This window comes from Lupinus angustifolius, unplaced genomic scaffold (assembly GCF_001865875.1).
Source record: "Lupinus angustifolius cultivar Tanjil unplaced genomic scaffold, LupAngTanjil_v1.0 Scaffold_287, whole genome shotgun sequence".
NCBI classification, from domain to species: domain Eukaryota; kingdom Viridiplantae; phylum Streptophyta; class Magnoliopsida; order Fabales; family Fabaceae; genus Lupinus; species Lupinus angustifolius.
This window is the reverse complement of record NW_017727606.1, coordinates 297,021-315,879: the sequence shown is the minus strand read 5'-3', so window position 1 is coordinate 315,879 and position 18,859 is coordinate 297,021. Positions and strand designations below refer to the sequence as shown.

At 33.1% G+C, this 18,859-nt stretch overlaps 2 protein-coding genes and 1 pseudogene across 2 annotated transcripts; 1 reads left to right on the top strand and 2 right to left on the bottom strand.

Annotated features, from left to right (window-relative positions):
- The first annotated feature begins 1,005 nt into the window (after positions 1-1,005).
- Positions 1,006-7,059, top strand: LOC109340906 (annotated as a pseudogene).
- A 1,388-nt stretch (positions 7,060-8,447) lies between these two features.
- On the bottom strand, positions 8,448-8,765 carry LOC109340911. The gene has a single exon (XM_019578682.1). The coding sequence runs from the start codon at positions 8,763-8,765 to the stop codon at positions 8,448-8,450; it is 318 nt and encodes a 105-aa protein (XP_019434227.1).
- A 1,407-nt stretch (positions 8,766-10,172) lies between these two features.
- Positions 10,173-11,011, bottom strand: LOC109340907. The gene is made up of 2 exons (XM_019578679.1): positions 10,329-11,011; positions 10,173-10,289 (listed from the first exon to the last, which is right to left on the bottom strand). The coding sequence occupies exon 1, from the start codon at positions 10,910-10,912 to the stop codon at positions 10,343-10,345; it is 570 nt and encodes a 189-aa protein (XP_019434224.1). The 5' UTR covers positions 10,913-11,011; the 3' UTR covers positions 10,173-10,289; positions 10,329-10,342.
- Positions 11,012-18,859: the final 7,848 nt, after the last annotated feature.

Below are 18,859 nucleotides of genomic sequence, written 5' to 3'. Positions count from 1 at the left end.
ACTACAAGAAAAATCTTAAGCTTTCAACTTCATGTTAGCCTTTGTATAGTGTTCAGAGAAGTTAGAAAATCATATTAACTTTCTTTCATAATTCATAAAGAAAGACACTGAATGTCATCTCTTTGTTTGAAATTAAATTTTCTATCCTCACATCATTTGTTTGATAAAGTTTTTCTGAAAGTGAGGCTGGTTAAGAAAAGTCTTAAAAGACAGTCTAAAAATGATAGTGGAAATAACTCATGGTATTCAGTACAAATGAGTGCTCCATGTTGGTATAGATATTTCTTCTATTGAACTTGTTTATTGTTGATAGTGTTTGCTGCATCCAAGTTTGCATTTAGCTCCGAAGTGATGCTTCAGTATAAATTGTAGAGAGGAACTATAGAAAGAAAGGAATTGTTAGGTAAAATTGCATTACTTGAGGTTAGGAAACAAAAACTAAAAAAGGAGGTATGTGTTTTAGTGCAAAATAATCATGGTCTGTTAGCTGTCTGTATGCCCGTTTTAAAATGGGCAAGGCATGCGATTTTATCTGTTAAGCATATAAGGACATGCTTGCACCGCTCAAGTTTTGAGGGCACAGGCAAAACAAAAATGGGTTGGGCAGTCCGTTTTGATCACTAATAATGATATAGTAAGATAATATATTATGTTTCTAATTAAGAGAGAAATTCCATCCATACAAATTTGGGAATAATCATGACTTATATTATGATGGGAGCACATCTTCTATCCTAAAAAATAAATTACTCTGTGTCATTAGTCAAAAAATATTTAATTATTATATTTTTTTGTTACAAATATTATTACATTTTAACTTTAAATAATTAAATACATTTTTTCAACACACTTTTTTTAGTTAAAGAAATGTTCTATATTATCATGCAAAAACCTTACACCTTGTCTCCTCAATCCGGTGGCTCCAGCTGCCTTTGTTGGGAGTAGGTAAACCCACACACAACAAAACAAGAACTTTAAAAACTTAAAAGCTTCAATTTAAAAAAACACAATCTTGTCAGTTAGAAAAGGATGCTTAAGTGCAGCATTACGCGTCAGAATATTACTGCTCTTTTTCATAGTCATAGATTTTGGTTCCATTCTATTGCATCAAACCTTAGATTCTCTCACTTTGTCCCTAACCCTTTGTTATCAAAATCTGCTCCACTTATCAATTGGAATAATAGAAAGATCAATTCTAATAATAATAATAATAATAAATAGATTTGGAATGACAACCTTCACTACACGTGCATCAGCGCAGCCACTCAAGAATGCTGACGAGCTCATTGACTCCGTGGAGACATTTATCTTCGACTGTGATGGTAAGTCTAAATTTAATGACGTTTTTTTTTCATTTTAGTGAGTGTACACATGCGTTGTTCTATATAAACTTGTTTAAGTCCTGTTGGTTGGAGTAACAAGGAGTTTGTTTACCTTAAGTAGCTTCCGGGTTCGAATATTGTATAAAAAGGTGGCCCAGTACATGAGACTCTACCTGGTGGGGTCTAGGGAGGGTAAATGTATGAAATCCATGCCCTTCAGCTAACAAGATAATCAACCTTAGTATAGCACTGAGCCTCACCCTCGGATTCGAGTATTGTAAATGAGAAAATAAGTGCTGAGATGTCTTGTTCCCTTTAATGAGTCTTCTCGGCTCGACTCTCGGATCAGTCGAAGTACAGAGTGATTTCTGAATCTCGAGGTCTTAGAACAATTTTTTGTTTGTGCTCTTAAGGTTAGTGCTGTCTGAAGCTTCCACTTTAATGAAACAATGTTCTAGTTCCTCACATATGTGTTCAATTTGGTTTCTCGCGTCAAAGATCATATGCTTGATTTCATTTTGGTCTAGGTCCCCCAAAGTTATTGTTATTCTATTCAAAATAGCATCTATCTACAATTGTGACAAAAATGAATTGAATGGAGGCACAATTTTGTCATGTCATCAACTTGAACAATTAGACATTGTTTTGAAGAAAAAATAAGATTTTTTATGATGAATCAAAATGAAGGTGAGTACATCTGAGGGGGACCAAAGTGTGTGTCAGGATTTTTCATCAAGAAGAAGCAGTTTTAATCTCAAGTGTGTGTTGGAATTAGCTTATTTTGTATTTGGAAAAACTTATAATCAAAATACACTGATTTTTTAGATGAGAAGTTGATAGCAAACCCAAACATTTTATGATCTCATACAGGTTCAACCCCTTGCTTGTTGCTTCTTCCTCTCCTTTTCCGTAATTTATTATGGATTCTTATCCATGGATAACAATGCAAATCTACTTAATTATACTTTCCTTTTCCTTTAATACTTAATTTGCAGGAGTTATATGGAAAGGTGACAGCTTAATGGAAGGAGTTCCCGAAACACTTGACTTGCTTCGGTCAAAGGTCTGTGTCCTAAATACATAGGCTCTGGGCCTTTGCCTGCAAGTTAGAATATAAACTATTCTTCAATTTCTTTTTTCTTTTTTTTCATTTTGAGGTTTTTTACATTATATTACATCCTTCAAGAAACAGCTTCAGATAGCAAAAACTAAGACTTGATAAACTTCTTTAGGGCAAAAGATTAGTTTTTGTTACCAACAACTCAACAAAGTCTAGGAAGCAATACAGAAAGAAGTTTGAAACACTTGGCCTGACTGTTAGCGAGGTTAGCGCACAGTTTTTTGTTCTCCACTTCTTCTGTTTTCGTAGAAATTGTTTTTCAATAATCATAATATTTAACTACCGAGTTATTTCAGGAGGAAATTTTTGCATCATCATTTGCTGCTGCTGCATATTTGAAGTCCATTGATTTCCCAAAACATAAAAAGGTAACATGTATCATCGTTCTTTTCTGATGTATGACTGAAACTAATAGTAAGCATTTAATCACCCAAACTAGGTGCTCTTGTAATCTAAAGATGGAGCACCAGTTAAACTTACAAGTCCACAAATTTTACATGTAACATTTTTTATGCCTTAATTTTAGCGGATGAGCTTCAGCGCAACGGTAATGTTGCTTGCCTTGTGCCCTAAAGGTGATGGTTTCAAATCCCAGAAGCAACCTTTTCGCTTGTGAGGGTAGGGTTGAGTAAATCTTTCCTCCCCAGACCCCACTAGGTGGGGAGCCTCGTGCACCAGGCTGCTCTTTTTTACCCACTGCCAAAATTTATCAAGGCTTAAGCTTTAACTTGAACTCTTCAAATGTGTCATTTCATCCACTTCTTTTCATAGAAAATACATATTATACTAGAAAGAAATCACAAAATTCCTGAATTGTAAAGTGTGTCCCCTTACCCACTTGCCTTTTTCAAAGTTGCTGTAAGCAGCACCTGCATTTTTTATTAAGTGTAATATTAGGGAAAGAAGTTTGCATCACATATTTTAAATGTATAAAGAATATGTATAATGCACCCAGTAACCTCTACTGTGCTTATGGAGGCATAAAAGAAGATTTTCCTTTAATGATAGGTTAAGAAGGGATAGAGAGTGACCTAAGAATATTTGAGGAGAAACCATTAAAAATGATCTTAACCAAAATGGAATACATGAAAATTTGGTTTTCAATAGAACCCAATGAAATTGATTGATCAATGTATTTACCCCACCCAGGGGAATAAGGCATTGTTGTTGCATTAGTGGCGAGGTTGTACTGTTAATTGAGAATAGTATAGAGTTAGTTATAAGATGCATTTTGAACTTTGGATAAGTAAAGCTAACCATATTTATATGTAAACTCTTACGGTAATTACAACGCTGAACATAATGCTTGCATGGTTTATGTAAAGTATATTTCTTGTGCAATATCATCATTGTCATATTTTTATTCATGGTATGTTATGCTTGAGTGCAATATATTTCACAATTATAACTATTCCCCGGACTAGCATATAAAGTTGAAAGTGCAAGACTGATGGTTGGGCATGATTTAGGTTTATGTCATTGGAGAAGACGGCATCTTGAAGGAGCTTGAGCTTGCTGGATATCAGTACCTTGGCGGGCCAGTATGAATTGAGTTCCAATATGCAAAAGCCTTTCTACCTTTTGTTTTACATGCTTTAAATCTTTATGATTAATGGACCATGTGTAAGACATTTTTTACTATCACCTTGACGGCCAATGCTTATAAACTGGGTTGGGATGATAATGCATGGCATATAATATAAGCCTCGCCATTTGATGCATGAGTGGCTGAGTTTTAGATTACGAGAAGCAGGGCACCTTAGTTTTTTTATTTGACAAATCTAGTATACAATAAGACATATAATCTTTGCAGGTCAAGGAAAACAAGAAGCTGATAAGAAATATAATCCTAAAATTATAATCAAACATATAGAAAATGTATCCAGACAGAGATTCACTCTGTTTAATGTAGTGATATTCTAAAACCACCTAGCCCATTGATCATTTATCACGGGACTGTTATAGTTAAACCAAAGGTCAAGAGTTCTAGCTTTCAGGAACACAGTTGCATTAATACTTAGTATGGGATGATTGGTCGCCCTTATGGTCTTCACGGCCCGAACCAGATTAGTCAAGTGGTGTAAAGATTCCAAATAAAAAAATGCTATAAAGCATGAAAGGAGTCAAAGGACATTAACCCATGCATGGATGACATTTCCTAAGAATGAGAGACAGTACTTGAGACTTTAAAGCCAAATATAGTCCAGGTAGTTAATGTTATACAGCAGGTAAAATATACTTGAAAGCCGAGATGACCCTTATCATATTCTAATGAACATTGAGATTTTGATGCATCAATTTATATGATCTGACGATTGAATTTATTTTCCACATGTAATGTGTATATATCTTTTATATTAGTACGGATTATTCTTATATATGATTCACTGTCTCTACTTTGTGCGTGTTGTTCCTTCAGGATGATTGTAGCAAAAAGATAGAGCTGAAGCCCGGGTTTCTGATTGATCATGATGAGGATGTATGTGCTTGCTGACCTTCCTGATAACTGGATTTTTTATTTAATATTATTCCCAGTTCCTATAAAAAATGTTTTTTATTAGGTTGGAGCTGTTATTGTTGGGTTCGATCGCTACTTCAACTACTATAAAGTCTAGTAAGATTTTGGAACACTGAAACATAACAAATGCAGCAACTTGTGATTGAAAAACTAAAGCGCTGCATCAAATGGATTCAGAGTCCATGCAAAAAAGGCAGGCTTTTTTAAATTTGCACATCACTTGTAGTGCCAAAGATACTCAAACTTCTTTGATTTTCATTGGACAAATCCAGCTGTTTGAATATGGAATATTTTTCTAAAACCTCATTTAATATGAATTTTAGAATGTAGCAATGATGAGAGTTCTATTTAAACTTTTGGATAGAAATTATGTATGGATTATTACATATCACTTTTCCCATTGCGAATAAAGGTATGGAACACTCTGTATACGTGAAAACCCTGGATGTCTTTTCATTGCTACGAATCGAGATGCTGTTGCTCATCTTACAGATGCTCAGGAATGGGCAGGTTAGTCCTCCCCTTATTATTGATTTAATTTAGGACATACATTATAATCAAGGGAGTGTTTCAAATTTTGGTTTAGTCCACGATTAGACACCAACCTCAGCTACTGGGGTTAAGGCTTGGTTGTTGTTGTAGATCACGACTAAACAGCTAGATACTTGGACTCATCGATAAAATAGAAAACTAGGTGGGTTCAGTGCAGGCTATATTACAAACTAGAAAATGGTTCAACTATCCATTACTAGGGTGAATATTTCTTATACTCCTTGAGCACGGTGCCACAGTTCCTTGCATCCGAAACAACTCCTTCCAATATTGGCTAATGGACGATGGATCCAATGCCAACCGAATGACTTTAATAATTTTTTGTGGTTACAACTATTGCATTCACATATCCCCTAGTAGGAATATCTGTGATAAGTCCTTGGATATTTTCTCCCGAACTTGGTTGCGGCAAGAGAAGTAGCAGCATACTTTCACCTCATGCTCATTTTCTGTACTGCTACTGACCCTATCACTGAATGATAGAATATGATAATGTAGGTTCTTGTTATTATACCCATAGTTAATAATTCTTACAATTGTATTCAAATAGTCAAAGCTGCCATAGTTGGGGGCTCCATGGTGGGCGCTCTCGTTGGATCTACTGAACGTGAGCCATTAGTTGTTGGAAAACCCTCAACTTTTATGATGGACTACTTAGCAGATAAGTAAGTATATATTGTCTTATTTGGTATCTTGATGCATGAATTTAGCTATCTAGAGAACAAGATAATGAAACTAGTGTTATTAATATCATACCGATCAACAAACCGATCTAGGTACTGATATGGTGGTATAACGATTCAACTAGTGATTCACTAATTAAACGGCATGTCCGTAAAATTAGATATACATACATGTTATATTAACATTGATGTTAAAAAAATTAATAAAGAATTTAATAAATACTTTTATTTATTCTATTTGTTAAAACAAAATGTTTGACTTGGTGATAAACCTTATGTTAGAAGTATAAACTGTGTTTGATAGTCCATAATAATATTTTGGTAAAAATTAAGCCATTTTCATAAATATTTTGTAATTTTAAATGAAAACCGACCAATATGATCAGTACGGTTTAGATGAAAACCGACCAGTATGACCGATTTTGGCTGACGATATGGTTGCGTGATTGGTATGATTGTTGTATTGTACTGGGATAGGGTGAACCGGTGGTACGAGTTTTATAGCAAGGCGATAAACACAAGTTTTTCCCTTGACTGAGTTGTAATTTTATGGAAGAACAGGTTTGGGATTCAGAAAACACAAATATGTATGGTTGGTGACAGATTAGACACTGATATTTTATTTGGACAAAATGGTTGATGCAAAACTCTTCTTGTACTCTCAGGTGTGACATCACTGGCAACACTTCAGAGTCCTAGCAACAAAATTCAACCTGACTTCTATACCAACAAAATTTCAGATTTTCTTTCCTTCAAGGCCTCAACTGTCTGACACTCTGAAAAGTATCTCACAAGAAGAGAAAATTGAGAGAAATTAGAAAGCAGAGTTCATAAATTGCTTGTTATAGTGAACATAATATTTATTTCTTTATACAATTGTGAATAAATTGCTGATTTAAGTCAACATAAAAAACCTATACTACATTTTAATCACTTATGACCTAGGTGCGGGTGGAAATGAATTGAGATGAACATGGTTTACTTCCACTTATTAAAGATTGATTTAAGTTCAATGAATTTTTTTTTTTCATGTCAAGATCAGTTCATTTAACAGTTATGAACTTTTGAGTGAGGTAATAAGCTCATATTTACATTAGTCGTCAAATTGAGTGATACTTACTAATATATGTGGATATATATATATATTTGCATTTATTTATATATGGTATAATATTTATATACTGACAGTATAAATATTTATACATAATCACTATCTACATCTTTTATTCATATATATACTTAAGAAATGCGACTTTTAAATTAATTTATATAAAAAATTAAATTTTAATATCTATATATATTCATATTAATATAAGTTTTATTTATATAATGATTATTTTAAAATATATGTATGAAATCATCACATGAGTTATACATTTATATGATCATAAAAAATGTAAAAATTCACTAGGAGATGTACTTTGTTCAACTTTGACTCTATTATGCTCAATTTTTACATCAAGTTCAATTAATAATATTGAGTTGATTAGGGTCATTGTGTTTTGGGAGATCATCATGTGAGTGAGTTAAGTGCAATAAAGATATTGACTTCTTCATGATTCTGTTCATTGTCTTGTTGGGAGATCATCATAAGGAATAAGTGAAAATTAAGTATATTGACTTTCTTTGATTTCTCCACCAAAAAAAAGACAAAGTTGATTGTGTAATTGAAGATCAGATGATACATTCTTCATCAAATTAAAATAAAGTGTTAGAAGAGAAATTGTGCAAGTAAAATTAGTAAGAAAAACTTTGAATTCGCAATAATGGTGGTTAAAGTAAGTTCTTGAAAAGAAATTAAATGAGTGAAGGTTATGGTCTTCATCAGCTGGCATCACAAAATGTAAAAGTGCAAACCAAAGAAAGCTGATCCTCTCCATTAACTACTTATTTTTTCTCCTTTTTAATAACAAATGTATTATATCATTAATATATAAAATGATAAAAATATTCTACCATTTTATTTTTCCTTCATTTTTATAGTTTTTATTGTTCATTAATATAGATGATCATCTCTTATAAAATTTTGTACCTCAAGTTTAGTAAAAGTAATATTAATAATTAATAATAATAATTCGTAGCCCCTTGAGAACATAACTAGGAGCTTCTTTTACATGTCCACTCACATTCTTTTTCTATATCGAAGATTACAAAAAGAGTAATAATTCAAGCATCTAATAGAACGAATTAATTAAAGAACAATAACATGAATAAGATGAACATAAGAGCCATATTTGAAACCAATTTCCTCATCAAACTTTAAAAGCCAATGACCAATCTTTCAAATCTTCATCTTGTTGAACCTTCCCATTCCTGACACCAACACCATTCCCATTATTATTATTATTCCCTTCAACAATTTCATAATACTTCAAGAAAAACGCCAATGTCAAAACCACCCATTCCAACAAAAATATCACACCACCAAGTCCACCACCAAGCTTAAGTATCACACCACCATCCTCTTCCCTCACATAAGAATCCAACCGAGTCAAAAAGCTAGAAGTGCTTGTGAAAATCAACACTGATACCGAGCCCTGGAAAATTGCAGTCAGGACATTCAACACCATGTGGGCAAATTTTACGGTATTTAAAGGGAACTTTACATCACTGCCTTCATTTTACTCCTACAAAGGCCACATCTCTTCTTGCTTATTCTGATGCAGGTTGGATTTCTGACAAAGATGATAGCAGGTCTCAGTATGGTTATGCCATTTCTCATGGTTCCAATCTTATCAGCTGGACTTCTCGAAAACAACGCGTTGTAGCTCGCTCTAGTACAGAAGCAGAGTATCGTTCACTTGCCTACACCGCTGCTGAACTGTTGTGGATCAAACAACTTATCACTGATCTCCATGCTCCTCTTCATCAGCCTCCTCTGTTGTTATGTGATAATGTCGGAGCAATTTTCATGAGGAAGAATCCAGTCATGAGTACCAGGTCGAAGCACATTGCCTTGGAATTTCATTTCGTCCATGAACAAGTTGAAAATGGCACTCTAAAAATCTGCCATGTATCATCTGTGGACCAATTGGCTGATCTCTTTACCAAGCCTTTGACTAAAGATCGCCTTGCTCTACTTCGTTCCAAGCTTCAAGTTCGTCCCGATCTTGCACTTGCCGGGGGCTAACAACTATCGAAGCACTTGTCGGGGGCTAACAATTTTCATGAGCAAGAATCCAGTCATGAGTACCAAGTCGAAGCACATTGCCTTGGAATTTCATTTCGTCCATGAACAAGTTGAAAATGGCACTCTAAAAATCTGCCATGTATCATCTGTGGACCAATTGGCTGATCTCTTTACCAAGCCTTTGACTAAAGATCGCCTTGCTCTACTTCGTTCCAAGCTTCAAGTTCGTCCCGATCTTGCACTTGCCGGGGGCTAACAACTATCGATATTCATTCCTAAATTCTAGGCACTATTTGCTTATTTCTTTCCCACTCTTTTGTATGTAGGTGAGTGGGTACCATGTATTTAGGCCTCATCTTCCTTGCAGTTACTTTTACTTTTTGCTGAATAAATGTCTCTTTAAAACAACTTCTAATGACTGGGAAAATATATACACTTTTGTTCATTTCTCTATATTCTTGTACTGAAGGCAATCTTATCCGAACCACTCATCATTTATACAATAACATATAATTAAGGATGGTAGATGATACAATAAAATTATATAAAACTAGAGTATACATTTTTTCCGTTAATATATAATAAAATAATAATAATTCATAGCCCTTTAAGGACATAATTAAAGGTGGCTTTTACATTACATTACCTTTCTTTTTCTATTGAGAATAATGTATTTCCTCATATCAGGAGATAACTTATCTCCTCTATCCAGTAAAAATGTGACATTTGTGCTATTTTGTTTATTTTTAAAAATATTTTTATAGAAAATAATAAAACATGACATATGTCATGATTTCACTAGCAGGAGGAGATAATTTATCTCCTTATACCAAGAGATACTTCATTCCCTTTTCTATTTCCAACAATACAAAAAGAGTAATAGTTCAAAACATCTAATACTTGAACGAATTAATGGAATAAGAACAATAATATCAATAAGAGGAATATAAGAAGCCATATTTAAGACTGAATTGACACATCACAAGATTACTGCTGCTAGCCAAACCAATTTCCTCGTCAAACTTTAAAAGCCAATGACCAATCTTTCAAATCTTCATCTTGTTGAACCTTCCCATTCCTGACACCAACACCATTCCCATTATTATTATTATTCCCTTCAACAATTTCATAATACTTCAAGAAAAACGCCAATGTCAAAACCACCCATTCCAACAAAAATATCACACCACCAAGTCCACCACCAAGCTTAAGTATCACACCACCATCCTCTTCCCTCACATAAGAATCCAACCGAGTCAAAAAGCTAGAAGTGCTTGTGAAAATCAACACTGATACCGAGCCCTGGAAAATTGCAGTCAGGACATTCAACACCATGTGGGCAGAGTACCAACGGTTGGTTCCATTGGAGACGGCTGCGCATCCGGAGACCGCGCCGAGGATGGTGAAGACGTGGAGAAGGATGAGGAGGGCGCCGCAGAGGGATGGGAATAGGCGGAGGGAGAGGGTGAGGAAAATGCAGCTGGAGGCTGCACCTAATAATATGTAGTTGCATAAAAGAAATAGTTTATGGATGTGATAATGTTTTTTAGTGCTGTGGTCGTTGTTGTTTGTGACATAGAGACCCATTGTTTTTTTGTGTGTGTGAAGAAGAGTGGAAATGGGAATAAGAAAATTGAAGTGAAGATTAGATGAGGGAAGAAGAGTGGAAATGGGAATAAGAAAATTGAAGTGAAGAAATTCAATGATGTTATTTACTTAGTGATAATGCATAATATATAGTGATGTATTGATTCATGTTGCTATTGACTTGAGTGCGTGTTGGGCTGGCAATATGACCGTTGAGAAAGTGTTCGAATGTAACCGAAACGATTTGATTTAACAGCTATTTTTTATTTCTTCATTGTTTGTTTTTTTGCAACGGGTGTGAGGACTGACAAGATGATTTGATTGGTTCTATTGTCGACCGTACTTTTAAATGATTCTGATTTATAGTTTTAATCAAGTAAGATGTTGGATCACTTTGAATCGAGGAAATTCTAGTTCAATTGTGTTAAACTCAATTGAACTGAAATAACTCAGAACTTAAACTTGGCAAATCACTTAAAATTAAAAAAAATAACATTACTCTAATGTTTTGTTTTATTAATTATACATAATAATTAATTATATAAAATTTTGCATTTATATATAATTATTAATTATATTTGACATCTTAGGGTCCAACCGGATAGTTTAATCAGTTATTAATGTTTGACTTCAATTTCATAACATTCACTTTTTATACAATGCTTTCTCATTTGCTTTTTATATGCAATTTGATAGAGATTCAAGTGTTATTTTGATTTGTTGTCTAATTTTTTTAAATGAGTTTGCATTTATATATAATTATATATTTGTATATAATTATTAATTATATATGATATCAATCATATCATCTATTCCAATCGAACAGTTTGATCAATTAAACCTAATACGAAATTTCTTCCGATTTGTTGTCCAACTTAATTTTCTAAATATTGATTTTTTATACCATGTTTTCTTATGCACTTTTTAGATGCAAATTGATAGTGATTCTAGTGTCATTTCAATTTGTAATGTACAAAATTTTAAATTATTTTACATTTATATATAATTATATAGTGTAGTATCAATTATACATGACATCATCTGGTTCAATTGGACAGTTTAACTAATTAAACAAATTAAACATATAATACGAAACATCTTCTGGTTTGATATTTGACTTATTTTTCATAATATTGGTTTTTTATACCATGTTTCCTTATAGGTTTTTAGATGCAATTTGATGGTGATTCAAGTGTTATTTCCATTTGTCCTCTACAACATTTTAAATCATTTTATATTTATATATAATTGAATATTGTAGATAAATATTATTTATATATGACATCATTTTATTCAACTAGACAGTTTAAACAATTAAACTTAATATGAGATCTCTCCCGATTTAATATTGTACTTCAGTTTGATAACATTGGTCTTTTTCTCTAATAGCCTTGCATATTTTGATTTGAATTCGTGTTATCCTATAAAATATTGTATATCATTGTTAATGGTAAAGATATAATATTAATGGCTTAATGCATTATTCACGAATGACTTTTACTTTTTAAATTAATAATTTGTAATATATGAATGATGTGTGATAGTAATAATAATTTGTTGGTAGAATGAGGAAAAGAAAAAATAGGTGTTAACGCCTTAAAAATGAAACTTTCATATCGTCTTTCAACAATATGCTTGTGAGCTCTTGGTGGGGAGAATAAAAAATCAAGATATCATGGCTATTAGAGGCCCTACGCTTTGCTAAGAAGTCAGCACAAGAATTTTCGTCACGAAGAATGTGTTGAAGCTTTATTTGCTAGTCTTGTTGCAGCAGGCTACTGATAACACATATAATGGAGGAATATGCATGGGTAGTCAGAGAACTCTGAAGAAATAGAGATAGAGAGTCCTTCAAGTCAGTCATGCAAATAATATTTTTATAGCCCTTACTCCATGAGATATGTAAACCACGATAGAGGGCTATGAGCTTCGCCTTCAAGTTGTCTGTGGTACCAATAGATCCAGAGAAGCTAAGAATGAATCTGCCATCAGAGTCTCTCAGGATACCACCAAATCCAGGAGGACCAGGATTTCCAAGGGAGCTACCATCAACATTAAGAGATATGCAACCTTCATGGGGACAAGTCCAATGCACAAGACAAGGATCAACTTCGGACATCGTTTGTTGGAAAGAAGCATTCAAATCATCCATAAGGCGTTGAACTTGGAAACAGAGAGAGTGAGTGCTCATAAGGTCGTTGATTAAGGTAGAAGAGTTACGACTTTTCTAAGACCACCAAAGAGTTGCAAGAAACCCGTGAGAGGAACCCACACAATTGTTTTCGACCCATATGATCGGGTCATTATTACTGAAAAAATCATTGGAATCAAATCCCATGGCTTTCCATAGCTGGGCAATTGAAGGGTAGTCACGTAAGCAGTGGAGAATAGTTTCCTCAAGATCACCATATTTGTTGCAAAAAGAAGAACAATTAATACCCCTAGAAGCTCTTAAAGAATAAGTAGGGATAGAGTTATGACTTAGCTATCAGAGGAAGAATTTCATGTTCTCATTTGTTTTAAGATTCCAGATCCAGTTCTAGGATAAGGTTAGGTCCATTGTGTTGACATCTTTTAGGAGCAAGGTATAACCATCTTTGGCCATATATTCTCCATTTAGTTGGCCACTCTAAGTGAAGTAGTCAGAGAGTTGAGGATGGAGCTGCAAATTAAATTTAGTAATTGACATCCTCAAGTTATCAGGCAACATGGTTTTCAAAGTGTGTAGCTTCCAAGTATCATCAGCGAAAACATCTTTTATGCTCAAGTCAACATCCTGAATATCCACGAAATGGACCATGTTGCAAAGAAAGTTGTCATTTAACTAAGGGGAGTACCAAAATGAAGAGTCCCCTCTACCAAGCCCCAACTATACAAAATAGGTATAATATGAAAAATCTATTCTTTAGTTCGTGCATTTACTAATTTTTTAACAAGTCATGTAATTAGAAATATCATGAAATTAGTTACTACTTTCGGGTAAATTTATATTACTAAAATTTAGTAGTCATTGTACCAGTAGTCAGTGAACTTTTTTGATCAACTTACCAACCATCATGATAAAAAATAATATATAATATATGAAAAGTGATATAAAGTAATAACGGCTATATTTGCCTAAAGAATAATAATAAAAATTTAAAAAGAAGAAAATGAATAGAACAAAAAAAATTGTATGTTTCATTACCAGTATATTATTTGTAAGCAAGATAAAATAATAAACTAAGCCCTTAAATTCTCATTTTTTCGAACAGTTATATATTCCCACTCATACACCTTTCTGCCTCACAATTCAGAATTTGGATTTAGTGATTTCAAAAATGGCAACTTAGTGATTTCGGCAAACCCAAGTTATTATAGTAAAATTGAATGACTTAGAATTTGAATTGTCTTTTAATTCTAATTTTGTGGTGGTCCAAATCTAAAATGCATCTAATCATCATCCAACATCTCAGATTTGTTTAAGTCAAGTCGTCATTTTTCAATGTCACCAATTCCAAACCCGCAAGTTTGAAAAAGAAATGTGGCTCAAATACAATTTTGATCTCCCCACTTTCATAATTTGATAAAATTAGTCTACCATGTTCTAAATGTACATTATTGAATCCATTGTCTTTCAACTTTTGATGGATTTAGTTAGTCTATATATTTCCATCTAATGGTGATATATGTGTACTACAAAGTATCCCCTTATCCTTTTTGGATAAGTAATTAATCTCTTTCAGGATGCGTGACTGTTCATCCCAATATGTGATGCTTTCAGAAATCGAACAGTGATACATGTGTGAGAACGTAATAATCTAGTTGAAATTTACATTTAATTAACATAAGAAGTTATGAAGAAGATCTTGCTTGCTCCTAATATTGACTAGGTTTTGATGAAGACACCACATCAATGAAAAGAAGAAAAAAGATTGAAGACTTAGAAGGTTGTACATCAAGTGAACAAGACTATTTAGCCTTCTAAGGTAAGTACTTATAATCCTATGTGCTAAGGCAGGCACTTCTAATCCTATGTGCTTTTACTTAAGTAATGTCCAAATGATCTTAGGAATATTTTTCAAAGTTTATAAATTTTTTATATTGGTTCAAAAATGATTTCAAAAGGTTGAAAATGATTTCAAAATGTTGGAAACAAATTTTCAAAATGCTTGAACAAGTAAATCGAAACTGAGTAATAGGTTAGTGGGATAAAGTAATCGATTACCTAAAATTGAGTAACAGGTTATTAGGCGAAAAGAAGGCAGAGTAACCGATTATTCAATCCTAAGTCTAGACCATAGTCACGTAATGTTTAGTGTACGTCTTTGTGCTTGATATCAGTCAAAACATAAAGAGTCATATCTAGTTGTAGTTAAAAGAATAATGAAATGTCTAAAAGGAACAACTGATGTAGGACTATGGTGTCCTAGGGGAAGTACATGTGATTTGGTCGGATACTCTGATTCATACTTTGATGGATGCAAAACTTAAAGGAAAAGTACTAATGATACATGCCACATTATAGAAAATTCCCTAGTGTCTTGGTCGTGTAAGAAATAAACATGTCTTGCTTTAAATAATGGAGAGCTAGAGTACATAACAACAAATAGTTGTTGTGCATAAGTATTGTAACTCAAACAACAATGTAAAGGAAAAGTACTAATGATACATACTTTGATTGTGACTATCGTCTATACTTAGGCTGCATTCTTCTGAAGTGTGATAACACTAACGCTATCAACCATACTAAGAATCTAGTAATGTATTCTAGGACCAAAAACGTAGATATAAGGCATCACTTCCTTAGGGACCATGTTCTAAAGAAAGACACGCAATTAGAGTTTGCCGACACACATGATCAGTTAGCATAAATATTTACTAAGCTCATTAGCAAAAGAACCTTTTTACAAAATTAGGAGAGAACTAGGCATATTAGGTGAAGCAAATCTAAGTTAATACATTTATATGTTATATGTTTATATGATTGCTTCATGACATGTTATGTATGCCTACTTGTTCATATGATTGTTTGAATTTATGATTTTTAATTGTTTTTATGTGTAACCAATTACCCTGGCTGGGTAACCAATTACCTGATATTGGGTACTTGAAAAATAAAAAACTGAGGAAAGTAACCATTTAATTTAATGAGTAATTGATTACTAAAGAAACAGAAGTGATGTGTAATCAGTTACTTAATCGAGTAACCGATTACCTGAATATCATTTCTAGAAATTTGGGTAAACTTTGAAGGAGTAACCAATTATTTTAATAAGGTAACTGATTACTCTGATGTTCCTTTATATAGGAACCTCCATTTTTTTCCATATTTTCAAATCTTCATCTTCATCCTCCGCGATCCGAAGAATTCCAAACTCTAAATCCTTCACGACTTCACCATTTTTAGTGAAATTTATGGCCAACAACCTACATTTTCATCATTAAACACTTTCCAACAAAAAAATTCATCTTTTGTGCCCAAAATAAAAAAATACCCAAATTCACTTCGTGTGAAAACCTAGAATTTCAATATCTCAAATCCATGGATACTTCCTTCAGAACCAAGAAGCAACGAACCAGACCTTCTCAAAGTGGTCAATCGAGTGCAAATGAGACCAATCCAATGGACTTGTCAAGGCTTCCCCAAACTAATGAACAACGTGAATTCTTCATGTCTATTTCTTAGGGAGGAAACTGATCACTTTTAAGTATGATATTCTTAATTCTTCAAACTTTCTCAATTTAAATTTCTTGAACTCCTTAGGAAAAAAATATTTAGAGATTTTTTTATAAAAAAGAATGTCTATTATCCCAAATTAGTGAGGGTGTTTTACTTCAATCTGAAGGTTAAGAGAAACAAACTCTTTTTTTATGTTAAAGGGGTTGTCATGGACATAAAAACTTTTGGATTAGTTTGCATGAAAATACCATGCAATGGAGCCGAGCTTGGCTTTGGAATTCATTGTCCTTAGGAATAGTTCGATAGGAAAGGGTTCTACTAATCATTGAATAGATTCCCTCAAGAGGAAATAGTGAGCGAAAAGCAAAGAGTAGTGGTTGAGTCTATGAAAAATTGAGATGTCTTGTTTGTGGGAAATCTCAACCTGTATGATCGTTTGCTGCACTATTTTCTAAGCTATGTTGTAGTTCCAAAATATTCCAATCATTATCAGATTAATGATATGGAATTATAACTTATGTATGCACTTAAGAAAAACAAACATGTTAACTAGGCATTCATAGTCATGCAACAAATGCTTTGTCTAACAGATAAGAATGGAACATTACCATATGCTATAATAATTATTGCCATACTTGAGAAGTTTGGAATCTCTACTACTAGAGAATCCAAAATGGAGTTAGATATTCAGGACAACAAAAATGATTTTGGTGTTATTCACAAGATGGACTTCTTTTAAGACCCGTTCAAGCATCAAAATGGCCATGTTATAGAACCATTTGATAACCCTATTTCTCACCCTGAATCTCAACCCTCTCAATGTCAATTAGATCCCTCCTCTTCCTCTAGTGAGTCAACTAATGGCATGATCATGAACGAGATGGTAAATATTTGAGGTTACATCACCACAAAGATGGATGCTATTGATTCTCGAAACTAACTAGTTTGGATTGAACTCACGCGATTATCTAATCAATTGGAATACATGGATATCAATGATGGTGAGTATGAGAATTCTTAGTCCTTGGGTTGTGACTGTTTTGGTTGTAATATTGTTGTTTCTATTTTGATGTATTTTACTTTGATTGTATTTGGTTGCACTTTAATGACAATTTATGGGTTATGTACAAACAAGTTTGCTGCTTAATGTCAATGCTTTATGGTTTAATGGTTTATATCAAATTATTTAGCACATATATATATTGTTCATATATCATTTGACCTTGGCACAAATATAAATCTTGTATCGGTGTATATATATATATATATATGGCTATTGCCTATGAAAAAATTGGCTTTTCCTTCTTATTGATGAAGTCTGAAGGGGAAGAAAAGTTGGAGTTGATTTCTTTATTAAATCTTCATGGAAAATTATTTTAAACAAAAAAGGGGATTATACAAGATAAGGGGAGCATACACAAACCTTAATGTATAAACATCAAGATACGAGTATGCAAATCAAGAAACTCAATGTCAATATGATACTGGTTTGTCATCATAAAAAGATGGGGGGAGGGGGGATTATGAAGAAGATCTTGCTCCTGACCTTGGTTATGCTTTGATGAAGACACCAACACGTCAACAAAAAGAAGAAACATGATTGAAGACTTAAAGAATTAGAAGCTTACACATCAACTGAACAAGTCTATTTAGCCTTCTAAGATATGTACTTCTAATTCTATGTTTTTTACTGAAGTAATGTCCAAATGCTCTTAGGATGTTTTTCAAAGTTTGTGAAAAACTTAAACTTGGTTTGAAAATGATTTCAAAAGATTGAAAACAAATTTTCAAAAAGTTGAGTAATAGGATACTCGAAATTGAGTAACAAATTACTGGGTTAGAGAATTTGATTACCCAAAATTGAGTAACAAGTTATAGGGGGAAAATAAGGCTGAGTAATCGATTACTCAATCGAGTAACCGATTACTCGTTAGACAGAAGTTGGGCGTAACCAATTACACTATGTAAGTAATCTATTACTCATAGCCGTTATAACAGGTTTTAGATTCAAATTGAAACAACTTCTTCCAAAATGAATGAATGCCTCTCCAATGGACTTCTATCTCTTGTAATGGTATGTTGGCTAGTTGGAAGCCTATTTAAACACCTTTGACATTCAGATTAGAAACACATCTTTCACACAACTTTTACATACAATCCATAAACACTTTTTGCAACAACTTAAGCAAATTTTCTGATTTCTTACCGAAGTTGTTACTTTTCAGGCAAGTTTTTTCACTTAATTTTCATCTAAAAAACACTAGAGCATTTGTGTGTTACTTATT

Bases quoted from the DNA above. Each gene is read 5' to 3' on its own strand.
- LOC109340907 (XM_019578679.1), bottom strand. From the start codon at position 10,912: ATGGGTCTCTATGTCACAAACAACAACGACCACAGCACTAAAAAACAT.
- LOC109340911 (XM_019578682.1), bottom strand. From the start codon at position 8,765: ATGGTGTTGAATGTCCTGACTGCAATTTTCCAGGGCTCGGTATCAGTG.